At 32.8% G+C, this 13,902-nt stretch overlaps 1 protein-coding gene across 1 annotated transcript in view; it reads left to right on the forward strand.

The window, feature by feature from the left end:
- Positions 1 to 13,902, forward strand: part of LOC111143396 (sperm associated antigen 16) — a 1,010,144-nt gene that overhangs the window by 23,425 nt on the left and 972,817 nt on the right. The window contains exon 6 of the mRNA XM_022497105.1: positions 12,621 to 12,728. Coding sequence (XP_022352813.1) covers positions 12,621 to 12,728 — 108 coding nt within the window. The remainder of the gene's footprint in view (positions 1 to 12,620; positions 12,729 to 13,902) is intronic.

Raw genomic sequence — 13,902 nt, forward strand, 5'->3', positions numbered from 1 at the left:
ATTGAATAGTATTGCATTGTGCGAATATATCATGATTTGTCTATTCATACTTCATTTGATGGAAATTTGGGTTGTGTCAAGTTTCTGCTTTATATATGATGCAATTATGACATTCTTATGTAAGACTTTTTGCAGATACATAATTTCATTTCCCTGGGTTCATGGGGTAGTTCCATAAAAACTGCTGAACTGTTTTCCAGAGTGGTTTCCAAGTTCGATAATCTTTCTTGAAAAAGAAGAATATAACAATACTTTTATAATAAAATGCAGATCATTTTTCCTTTCATTTATCTATTAATTTTTATTGTATATATATTTGAATACTCAATTTTACTTTTAAAATTTTTTTAATACTCAGTTTTAAAGTTAAGGTCATAGTAGACAAACATGTGAAAAACCATTTTTGGTAACTTTTGACCGATTATGTAATCAATTAAGTTCCCATAAAAATTTATTTCTGAATTACACATTTGTTTGTAATTTGGTTATTGTGACCACTTCAGACATGTTAAAGAATAGACAAGACCTCCCAATGCAATTTCATACGAAGTTACTATTATACACTTAAACATATTTTGAAACTCAACATCATGAATTTAATTCACTTTCTCATTTTCTTGACATCTGCTTCAATAATTCTTAGATTTAGAATTACTCCTGTTTTTGATATTCCCCAATGGTTTCCTAATGTTATTTTTAATTTTTGTTTTAATTTCAGTATAGTTAACAGGTTATATTAGTTTCATGTGTACAATATTGTGATTCAGCAGTTCTATACACCATTACTCTTAATCTTCTTCATCTATTTTACCTATCTACCCACACACCTCCCTTCTGATATGCTCCATTTTAATGAGTACCCTCAGTTAAAGTAATTATTTTTTTCAACAAGAACATGTTTTACTTGAAGAATATTTCAGAATACCTGGTTCTAAGGATGTGTGTGTGTATAAAACAATCCATTCAAGAAAAATAGAAGACACATTTTCTTCAAGTACACATGTAAAAAGAGACATTATAAGAAGACTTAAATCATGCTGAGTATATTTTCCAACCACAATGGTACAAAGCTAAAGGTCAACAATAAAACAAAGCTGGAAAATCTACAATCCAAATATTAAATATTTAATATGTGAATATTAAACACATTACTGCATAAACAGTGGGACAAATAAGAAAACAAATAGCACATCAAAATATGTCTCTAAACAAAAGAAAAATAAAACACAATATTCCAAAACCTATGGGATACAGCAAAAGCAGATGTTAGAGTGAAATTCATGCTATAAATGCTTGTATAAAGAGAAAAAGTTCAAATGAATAACATTACACCACAAGGGACTAGAAAAAGAGGATACTTAGCTGTAATTTAGTGGTGGAAAGAAATAACAAAGAAAAAATCAGAAATAAATAAAATAGAGTCCAGCATAAGCAATAACATAGCACTGAAACTAATGACCAGTTTTTCCAAAAAATGAACAAAACTGGCAAAGCTTTAACATTAAGAAAAAAAAAAAAGATGACTCAAAAACCAAAATTAGAAATGGAAGGGAAAACAATACAACAGATAACCCACAGAAATACATAGTGCGGTAACAGATTGCTATGAACAATTATATGCTTACAAATCAGATAATTCAGGAAGAAAACCCCAGATAATTCCTAAAAATGCACAAATTATCAGGATTGAATCATGAATCTTGGATTCAAGAAATAGGTAATCTTAGACAATAACAAGAATGAAAATTGAATTAGGAATCAAAAATCTCCCAGTACAGAAAAGTCCAAGACCACATGGTTTCATAGGTGAATTCTACCAAACATGAAAAAAAATGACAATCAAAATCTTAAAAATAATGGAATAAAGGGAACACATTCAAAATCATTCCATAATGCCAGCAGTACTATCCTGATAACAAAGCAGGATAAAAACAATGTTAAGAACAAAAAAGTCTGGTTTGTCCAATATAAATATTGCTACTCCAGCTTTCTTTTGACACCCATTTGCATGATAAATGTTTCTCCACTTCCTCATTTTCAATCTGCAGGTTATCTTTAGGTACAAGAATATAGGGAAAAGTATTTATTTCCTCAAATGAGCTTTAATTCATGGCTCTGGATTGCTACCTTATTAATTTTTTAAATAATTTTTCATTTGAGTGTAGTTGGCACACACTTATATAATTTTCATGTGCAACATAGTGATTCAACTTCTGTTATGCTATGCTCTCTGTAAACATGGCTATCATCTGTCACCGTGCATCCCTATTACAACGTCATTGACTGTGTTCCCTATATTGTGCCTTTTATTCCTATGACTTATTCATTCCATAACTCAAAGTCTGTATCTCCCACTTTCACCCATTTTGTCCATCCCCCCCACCTCTCTTGCCTCTGGCAACCATCAGTTTGTTCTCTGTATTTGTAAGTCTTATTCTGATTTTTGTTTGTTACATTGTTTTGTTTTTTAGATTCCACATACGAGTGATGGCATATGGTGTTTGTCTTTCTCTGAGTGACTTATTTCACTTGGCGGAATACCCTTTAGTTCCATCCATGTTGTTCCAAAGGTTACCATCTCATCCTTTTTTATGGCAGTGTATTATTCCTGTGTGTGTGTGTGTGTGTGTGTGTGACATCTTCCTTATCCATTCGTCTGTTCATGGACACTTAGGTTGCTTCCATTTATTGGCTATTATAAATAATGCTGCAGTAAGCTAGGGGATGTATATCTTTTTGAATTAGTGTTTTCATTTTCTTTGGGTAAATACTCAGTGGTGGAATTAATGGATCATATGATATTTTAGTTTTTTATTTTTTGAGATTCCTCCATACCTTTTCCACAGTGGGTGCACCAATTTAAATTTACCCCAATAGTGTATGAGGGTTGCTTTTTTCGACATCCTTGCCTACACTTGTTACTTCTTTTGTTTTTCATACTAGCATTCTGATAGGTGTAAGAGGATATCTCATCATGGTTTTGATTTGCATGTACTTGATGATTAGTGATGTAGAGCATCTTTGCACATGTCCATTTGTATGTCTTCTTGGAAAAATGTCTATTCAGGTTCTCTGCTTATTTTTAAATTGGTGCTGAGTTGTATAAGTTCTTCATATATTTGGATATTAACCCCTTACTGGATATATCATTTGCAAATATCATCTCCAATTCAGTAGATTGCCTTTTTGTTTGGTTGATGGTTTCCTTCACTGTGAAAAAGCTTTTTATTTAGATGCAGTTTTAATAGTTTTTTTTTTTTTTAAGATTTTATTTATTTGAGAGAGGGAGGGTGAACATGAGCAGAGAGGGAGGGGCAGAGGGAGAGGGAGAGAGAGAAGCAGACTCCATGCTGAGCTGGGAGCCTGATGCAAGGCTCCATCTCAGGACCACAAGATCATGACCTGGGCTGAAGGCAGATGCTTAACTGACTGAACCACCCAGGCAGCCCTCAATAGTTTATTCTGATATAGTCCCAATTCTAGGAAGAAAAGTAACATGGTAAAGAAGACAGAAATAAATGGGGTGCAGTTTTATATAGGGTGGTGAGAGAAATCCTGTCTGATATCTGAAGAAACTGAGGGAGGCCTTGTATGAAGTTGGGAAAAGAGAATTCCAGGCAGAGGGGAAAAGAAGTACACGGAGCCTGTGTGGGCACAGCTTGGCTTGTTAGGGGGGCTAGTAAGGAGACCATAGTCATTGGAACCAGGAGATAAGTGGTAGAGCCCTATGTTAGAACTTTGCTTTTTTTCCCAGGTGGTATGTGAGGCCAATGGATAATTTTGAAGAAAAGCATAATGTGAGCTTGTTTTTGTTGGAAAATAGACTGGATGGAGGGACATGATAAAAATATGGAATACATTATATCCTGCATAACTTTCTTGTAGGTTGACTTAACTGGTTACAGCATAATAATAAAGTCAAACAAAATTTTATGGAATAGTTAGGTTCTTGAAAGGACAGTATCTGCTGTTGTCAAACTCAGCATTACTAATACCACTTGAACTTTCATTGAGGACAAACATTGATACCAGGTCAGGTATTGTGGAGAAAGCAACACAACTACTTGATTCTCTACCCCTTATTAGCTATAATAATATAATTACGATTTAGTTTCCTCATATGTAAGTCAGATGGTATTATTGGTCCTCGAGGGGAATCATTTTAAAGTGTTTAGCACAATGTCTGTCACATGGTGAGTGCTCAATAAAGATTAAACCAGTATTCTATATTATAGCACCCTTTTTTCCTTTCATAACATTCACTAGTTATAGTTACAGAAGTTTATATTTTATCTCCTTACTAATATTCTCTGTACTCCTGTGAACTTGATGAAGGCAATGATTGTGCTTGACTTACCTATCATAGAGTAATGAACATAACCATCTTTCTGCCATTCTTATTTCATTTCTACCCCCCCAACCACACCTTACCCTAAATCCCCTTAGTGTAATATATTATTTTTTATAGTTCTTTTTTTGAGTTATAATTTACATAAATTAGGATGTATGAGACTTAGCTGCGTAATTTTGACAAACAGGTAAAGTCTTGTCACTTTCATAGCCATCTCAATGTAGAACATTTCTCTCTATCCAGAAATTTCCATGTCCGTTCTTAGACATCCCTGCCTCTGCAATCACAGAATGTATGTTTCTTTGTGTTTGACATTTTACATTCAGCATAAACTCTGTAAAATATATCTATGACTTTTGAATTTATCAGTAATTTATTTCTCTTTATTGGTTCGCAGTATTCTATTATATAGTGTATGTCACATTTTGTTTATTCTTTTTCTATTGGATTGTTTGCAACTGTGGTTCCTAATGAATAATTCTGCTATGAAGATTTGTGTACAAGGCTTCTTGTGGAAATGTGTCTTCTTTATTTTGGTTAAAAACTTAGGAGTGGAATTACTGGGCCAAAGTGTAAGTGTGTATTTTTAAGAAATTGGCTTGTTCCGTTGGGTGGCTGCCTTGAGCTCCGGTCATGATCCCAAAGTCCTGGGATCAAGTCCCACATTGGGCTTCTTATTCAGTGGGGAGCCCGCTTCTCCCTCTGCCTGCTGCTTCCCCTGCTTGTGTGTGCACTCTCTCTCTCTCTGACAAATAAATAAAATCTTAAAAAAAAAAAAAAGAAGTCGAAAGTCCATTTTCCAACATTTACTTGGGTCATTTTACATTCTCAGTAGCAGTCTATGAGCATTCTTGTTATTCTACATTGTCTCCAACGTTGAGTGTTGTTAGTGTTTTTCATTTCAGCCATTTTACTAATTGTATAGTAGTTGTTGTGGTTTTGATATGCATTTTCTAATACCGAATGATATTGAACATATTTGTGTGTGTATGTACTTATTGGCTTTTCATCTTTCTTACTTTCTGTGTAAGTCCTGCCCATTTTTGGTTGGATTGTTTATCTTATTGTTGAGTTGTAAGAGTTCTTTACATATTATGGGTATATAACTTTTGTCAGAACATTGTGAATATTTTTTCCCAGCTATGGCTTCACTCTTCAATTTCTTTATAGTGTCTTTGGGTGAGCAGAAGTCTTATATTTTGAATAAATTTAATATAAAATAAAATAAAATAATAAAAATTTTAAATATTTTAATATTTCATAAAATATTAGAAATACAAAAAATAAATTTAATATAAAAATAAAAATTATTTATTTTTAATAGTATTGCTTTTGATATTTTGTCTGAAATACTGTTGTCTACTCCCAGGTCTTGGAGGTAGTAGTCTCTGTTCTCTTCTAAAAACTTTATAGATTAAGAATTTTTATTTCAGCCTGTATCTATCATTCATTTTTGCATATGGTATAAGGTAGGAGCTAGAGATTAATTTTCTTTTCCAAAGGAATATAAAATTGTTCTAGCACCATTCTTAAGACATTTTATTCCATCACTGAATTTTTTTGGAATTTTTATTGAAAATCATTTGATCCTATAATTGTGGGTCTATTTCTAGATTTTGTTCCATTAATTTGTTTGTCTGTATTTTAGTACCACACTCTTGATTACTGTAGCTTTAGGTAAGTTCTTGAAGTCAGGTCGCATTAATCCTATAGCTTTGTTGTTCTTCAAAGATAGTTTGGCTATTCTGGGTCCTTTGTATTTCCATATAAATTTTAGAGTCACTTTTGTCAATTTCTGTAGATAAGTGGGAGTTTGAGATTGAGTTGAATTTGATTCATTGAATTCTTGATTGATTTGAGAAGAATGTGTGTGTGTATGTGTATGTGTACACGTATATTTACATATACATATATATTTTTAAGGATTGATGTATTCATAGATTTTAGTCTCTTATCTCATGGTATATCTTTCCATTTGTTTAGATTATTCTTAATACTGTATACTTATGAAGGAGCTTGAAATTTATACCTTTGCATCTAATTATCTAATGTATATTTTGTTGTTATTTTGTGAGCTCCATATAATGGGAGTGTCTTGTGATCAACATAACCGCAGGGCATACCTCTGACAAGTAGGAGGGGCTTAAATGAATGTGTGCTATTAACATTTTGCCTTTTTAGTTAAGCTTTTCATAATTTTTAGAGTTATTAATTGATGATTTTGCCCTTTTTATACCATTCCCTTGGAGTAGACATCATTTTCCCTTCATAATGGAATTTTTAACAACTTTCCGTAAAGTTAAGTTTTGCTTCATTTAGAGTATTGCTGTCTTTTGCTGGGCTTCTACATTAGAGAAATGCAGACTAGAAAAGTTTTATTGAGTGTACTGAAGGTTTGACAGAAAATAAAAATTGACCAAGATTGCTAATTAGAAGATTAAAATGTACCATTTGAAAAAGAATGAAAGACTTTTTTAATCTTCTGTCAGAAAATATGGACATAAAAAAGACTAAAATTAAACAGCAATTAATATTGAGGAAAATTTAGGTGCTTTACTAAGTAGCCCTAACTTCACTTACAAAATTCAGTTCTATAGAAGGTCAAAGAGCATCCAGCTTTTCCAAAGACCCATTTAATTTAATGACTTTCAGAAACAAACACTGTGGAAATAAAGATAATAATGAGACCTATAAAATTTTATGGTATAGTGTTTAGGTAATTGCTTGTTAAATTAAGAAGGTATTTTTTTCTGAACATGGGTATATCTCTTTCTTTTTGGTTAAGTATATAATGAAATTTTTCCTCAAATATGATTGAACCCATTTTGGCTATCCAACCATTATTCCAATATTAATATTAGTGCGTTAAATGAATTCATTTATATCCAGTTGAAACAATTAAATAATTGGTAATTATGTAATACCGTTACCAGAAGTTATTTTGGTTTGTGTTTGTGCATGAGAAAAATACATGACAAAGATGGCCTACTTTGGTGCAAATAAACAAGAAAATGATTGTATGCTTCTTTTTGCCAAATTATAACAAAATAACCCAATAAATCTATTATTAAGTGGTCACTTAAAATACTTAGTTAAAACTTTTCAGTTAGCAAAATTATTTTACTGGGGGCATTCATTTAAAAATAATTTTTAAGAGCCCACTATTAAATCACATTCATAATTTGAAACATGGAGATTTTGGGACAGTGCTTTTGTAATATAAAAACATGAGTATTTTAATATTTTATACTTTAATTGTAGATTTTGGTATGTTGGTTTCCTGAAGTGAGAAACAGTCATTCTGCCACCTCATTAAGAAAAATCATGTAAAAAAAAAAAAAAAAAAGAAAGAAAAATCATATAAGAAGTATGTTCTTTCTGATTAACAAATCTAAATAGAATGTTCATCAAGTAAGTTTTACATCATTGTACTTAAATAGAATCTCTGGTGTCTTAGTAGATTTGTTTTTACATCACAAAGATGCTGTATTAATAAAATATTGTATAGTTTAAAATGTTAGTTCTTATATGAATATTATAAATTTTACCTTTTAGTACAACTTTTATTTTCTTTTTATTAAGCGGATGGGCAGCAGGAAGGTCATAACAGAAGCATCACCATGAAATGAATCTAAATTGTTTTACTGAGTAGACTTCATTTGTGCAAATAGAAAGCAAGTCCTGAAAACAATTTATATGGTCAGAAAACTTTAAGATCTAATACTTCAATCCATTCTTATGCTTTCTTTCCTGGAATATGTACAAATAGGCCTATAAAGGTGTATTTAAAAAGGGAGCTGATGCAGTGCTGCACATTTGTAGTTTTGCTTAAGATAATTTGCAACCTTATTTTTCTAAGTATTTTTAAACCTAGTATGTATGGCTTTATATTTCAGATAAGAAATGGAACATTAACTCATTTATAAACTCATCAAGTTGTTGAAAGTAAGACCACTTTAGTAGACTCAAAATAGATGTTCATGAAAGTTTAAATTCTTTTATAAAGTTTTACAGTGTTACTAATAAACATGTATCCTGATATTTTTTGTCCATTAAAAGATATTTATATACTGGCATGCCCCCTATTTTAGGTAAATAAATCAAGCTGTTAGAGAAATTTAGTATATCTTTTCTGCTATACTAAATAGTAATAGTGATGTGATGATAACAGTAGCATTTATTGAATATTTTTATGTGCAAAAAGGTATGTGAACCGTTTCTTGTACCTTGAAAGTTGTTTGCAAGGAGGTGAAGTTGAGGTTAGATGATGGTGTAGCCTATGGGGACTGTGACTTAATTGTTTATATACTTGTGATAAAAACTACAACTTTTTTTTATTATTAGAATTGATTTTATTATAAACTTGGTATGTCATCATTTCCTGTCTGAAAGAACATCTATGTACATTTTCATCCTTAAAAGATTCAACTGAATGTCTGCTACTGAGACAAATGTACTGTACTAGTCTTTTTAATAATTAGGAAATACAACTAAATACATATATTCAGAATACACTCAAAAAATGGAATATTGAGTGTTGAAGAGTTAGGCTTTGTTCACATTTCCAAAGAGATATAACTTGGGCTTTCCTTTAAAAAAAAAAAAAAAAACAACAAACTACAACATTGGCAGTAAAATAAAGAACATGTCAAGAAAAAGGTCGTGTTAAAAAATAGGGGAGTTTGAGGATTTGAGGAGAAGGGAAGAAAGAAACTTGGAAGAATGGATGAGACACTTTCATTATATGCCCTATGGGACTTGATCTTGCAGTAACAAGTCTCACTGATCACATTATGCCCCATTAGGGGCCTGAAAACCTAAACTCATCCCACTGGCAGCCTTCCAGTCTCTGCTCCTCAGGGATTGCTTTGACATAGTTCTTCATGCAGTAATATGTATTTTTTGCAGTTATTTTATGTGAATCTGTATTTTGAAATTCTGTAGTACAGAGAAGCAGATTTATTCCATTGTGACCTCTTACGAGATGTAAGCACCTGAATTCAGTGCACCCATTTTTCAGAACATGAGAGTCTCAGTGCAGTAGCACTTTGTCAGTTAACTAAGACTGTTGTGTAACATTATAATTATATTTTACATTATTGAAACCAACTTACTGTGGAGGTAGATGAAACATTCCCATTAATTTTTTACCTACAGCCTAGGCTTAAAAAGAATACCCTTGTTTGCTTTCTATCAGGGGTTTTCAGAAGGTCTATCCAGTTGAAGAATGTTTCTGTATTACAACACTGATACTAAAGAACCTTTCTCATCAAGTTACCAATTATTCTACTGCTGTGATCTACAGGTGGCACATATTTCTCATATGTATTACAAGAATAAAATCTGTGTTTCCCAGAACATACATGCTTTCTTTTTCACAATTATCAGAACTAAGTAACCCAGTATATTGTCTTTTAACTATATATTCAAGCATTTTGTAAGTCTTTCCCTTTATTTGTAATTATTTTGAATTATTCTGTTTTAAATATGTATTTCAGTTTTATAAACAAATTCTTTTTGGAAGTAGATGGAGTACAAATTACTTTGGCCCATATATTTAATTTCCTTTTTCTTAAATGAAGTGTGAATGACTATTTTTGAAGCTATAGGTGGTGGCCAGTTCATCTCCCAACCCTACAGGTACTATGTTGCTTAGAATCCTTCAGTGTGAATTATAACAGAATCTTTGTTTTTTAAAATTATCTTTAGAATCACTTAATACTGGATTTAAACTGATAATTACTTTTTTTTCCATAAAAGAATAAGTAGTGTTTTTTTTTTTTTAAGATTTTTATTTATTTATTTGACAGACAGAGATCATAAGTAGGCAGAGAGGCAGGCAGAGAGAGAGAGATTGGAGGAAGCAGGCTCCCCGCTGAGCAGAGAGTCCGATGCGGGGCTCGATCCCAGGACCCCAGGATCACGTCCCAAGCCGAAGGCAGAGGCTTTAACCCACTGAGTCACCCAGGTGGCCCTAAGGAGTGACTTTTAAAAAGTTTTTATTTACATTCCAGTCAGCTAACATACAGTGTAATATTAGTTTTCATGTGTACAATATAGTGATTCAACACTTCCATCCAACATCCAGTGCTCATCATGACAAATGCACTCCTTAATTTTCATCACATATTTAACCCATCCCCTCACCTATCTCTTGTCTGGTAGCTATCTGTTTGATCTCTATAGTTAAGAGTCTCTCTTTTTTTCCCTTTGCTCCTTTGTTTTATTTCTTAGATTCCACATATAAGTGAAATCATATGGTATTTTGTCTTTCTCTATTTCACTTAGCATAATATTCTCCAGCTCCACCCATGTTGTTGCAAATGGCAAGATTTCATTTTTTAGGGCTGAGTAGTATTCCATTGCATCTGTATATCACATTGTCCATTATTGATGGACGTCCATCAATAATAAATGGATGTTTGGGCTATTTCCATAATTTGACTATTGTAGATAATGCTACTTTAAATATCTTGGGGCATGTATCCCTTTGGGTTAGTGTTTTTGTATTCTTTGGGTAAATACCAAATAGTGCAATTGATGGATTATGGGATAGTTGTATTTTTAACTTTTTGAGGAACGTCCATATTGTTTTACAGAGTGGCTGCCACAGTTTGCATTCCCAATAGCAGCACAAGAGGGTTCCCCTTCCTCCATATCCTTACCAACACCTGTTGTTTCTTATGTTGTTGCATTAGCCATTCTGATAGGTGTGAGGTGATATCTTCTTGTAGTTTTGATTCACGTTGCCCTGATGATCAGTGATGTTGAGAATCTTTTCAGGTGTCTGTTGGCCATATGTGTGTCTTCTTTGGAAAAATGTCTATTCATGTCTTCTGCCCATTTTTTAACTGGATTATTTGTTCCTTAGGTGTTGAGTTACATAAAGTTCTTTATATATTTTGTATACTAACCATTTATCAGGTATGTCATTTGCAAATATCTTCTCCCATTCTCTACATTGTCTTTTACTGATAGTTTCCTTCGCTGTGCAGAAGCTTTTTATTTTGATGAAGTCCCAATAGTTTATTTTTGCTTTTGTTTCCCTTGCCTCAGGAGACCTACGTAGAAAAAAATTGCTATGGCTGATGTCAAACAGGTTACTACCTTTGTTCTCCTCTAGGAGTTTTATGGTTTTAGGTCTCATGTTTAGATCTTTCATCCATTTTGAATTTATTTTTGTGTATGGTGTAAAAAAGTGGTCCAATTTCATTCTTTTGCACATTGCTGTCCACTTTTCCCAACACTGTGTGTTAAAGAGACAGTATCTTTTTCATTGGATATTCTTTCCTGCTTTGTGGAAGATTAATTGACATATGTTATAGGTTCATTTCTGAAGTTTCTATTCTCTTTCATTGATCTATGTGTGTATTTTTGTGCCAGTACCATAGTTTGGATTACAACAGCTTTTTAATGTAAGAAGTCCAAACTTGTGATCCCTCTAGCTTTGCTTTTCTTTTTCAAGGTTGCCTTGGCTATTTGTTGTCTTTTGTGGTTTCCTATAAGTTTTAGGAAGGTTTTTTCTAACTGTGTGACAAATGCTATTGGTATTTTGATGGGGATTGCATTAAATGTGTGGATTGCTTTGGCAGACACTTTAACAATATTTGTCCTTCCAGTCTGTGAATACACGGGATGTCTTTCCATTTCTTTGTGTCATCTTCAATTTTTTTCATCAGTGTTTTATGGTTTTCAGAGTTCAGCTCTTTTACCTCTTTGTTAGGTTTATTCCTACGTATCATGGTTTTAGTGCAATTGAAAATAAGATTGATTCCTTTATTTCTTTTTCTGCTGCTTCATTATTGGTGTATAGAAACTCAGTAGATTTCTGTATGTTGATTTTGTATCCTGGGACTTTACTGAAATCATCTGTTGGTTCTAGCAGTTTTTTGGTGGAGTCTTTGGGGTTTTTCATCTAGAATATCATGTCATCTGCAAATAGTGAAAGTTTGACTTCTTCCCTGCCGATTTGGATGCCTTTTATTTCTTTTTGTTTTCTGATTGCTGTGGCTAGGACTTCCAATAATACTATGTCAAATAAGAGTGCTGAGAGTGGACAACACTGTCTTGTTCCTGAACAGAGGAAAAGCTCTCAGTTTTCTCCCAATTTGGTTGATATTGTTGGGGGTTTTTCATATACGATCTTTATTATGTTGAGGTATGTTACTTTTAAACCTACTTTGTTAAGGGTTTTTATCATGAATAAATGTTGTACTTTGTCAAATGCTTTTTTGGAATTAGTAGTGATTTTTAAAATTATTATTTTCAGCAAGGCCAGAGAAGATCTGCTGAAAACTCAAAAAGAGCGTGATTTTCACCGAATGCACCATAAGCGAATAGTCCAGGAAAAGAATAAATTAATTAATGACCTCAAAGGGTAAGCTGTTAATATTTGTTGGCATATTTATTAAAGAGTTATTTAATTAATGTTAAGTACACTTGGCTATGGCAGAAGGTTTGAGGTAAAATAATCATTCAACATTTATTGAGTGTTTACTGTTTGCCAGACTATACTATGTGTGTAAAATACAAAGACAAGTTTAGGTCCTTGCTGTCAAGGTTCCCAGAGACTTCTAAGATGTGTGATAGGGGAGGAGTTAAACTGAAATATTCTGCAGTGTTATTATGCCAACCAAGGATGGTCACTCTAACCAGAATGAGGTGTAAGAAGGTTCAGGAACTTATTTGTAGAGGAATTCTGAAGTATTAGTTAACAAATGGAGTGGGGAGCAGGGTGCTCTGGACAGACAGTACATACTGTGCAAAGGCACCAAGTCATGAAGGAATATGGCATATTCACCATATTGTATGCATAGCAAATAAAGAGCAAAAGCTGCTTGACAGGAGTGAGGTGGAGAGGGTGCATATACTGAATGACCTTGAATTTATGCAGAAGTTTTTAGAAATTATTTTAAAAATATTACTCAGTTTTATTTTCCCTCCTCCCTTCCTCTCCTACTTCAAAAATAAAGAAAGAAACTTCCTCTCCAAAATAAAACAGAAAACAAGAAAATAATTTATAATCCTTAATGGGAATTTTCTTTTATTTGTTCTAGAGCAATGCTATCCCATAGAACTTTCTGTGATGTTATAAATATTCTTTGTGTGTACTGTCTAATATTATAGCTACTAATTCACATGTTCTATTAATCACTGTTCATGTGACTAGCACAACCATGGGATTAGATTTCTAATTTTATTTATTTATTTATTTATTTAAGATTTTATTTATTTGACAGAAAGAGAGAGCACAAGTAGGGGAAATGGCAGGCAGAGGGAAAGGGAGAAGCAGACTCCCTGCTAAGCGGAGAGCCCAACCTGGGGCTCAATTCCAAGACCCTGAGCGGAAGGCAGACACTTAACTGACTGTGCCACCCAGGCACCCTATTTCTAACTTTATTTAATTTTAATTAAGTTTAAATTTAAATACCACATTTAGCTATAGCTACTTTATGGGACAACACAATTTAGGGATGGTAATGACAGTTGTCTTTCGTAGGTGATTATGGTTATTGTGGCTCTTATGATTTCTAAATCATAGGCTGTCCCAT

Source organism: Enhydra lutris, unplaced genomic scaffold (assembly GCF_002288905.1).
Source record: "Enhydra lutris kenyoni isolate GAN:26980312 unplaced genomic scaffold, ASM228890v2 scaffoldscaffold1, whole genome shotgun sequence".
Classification (NCBI taxonomy): domain Eukaryota; kingdom Metazoa; phylum Chordata; class Mammalia; order Carnivora; family Mustelidae; genus Enhydra; species Enhydra lutris.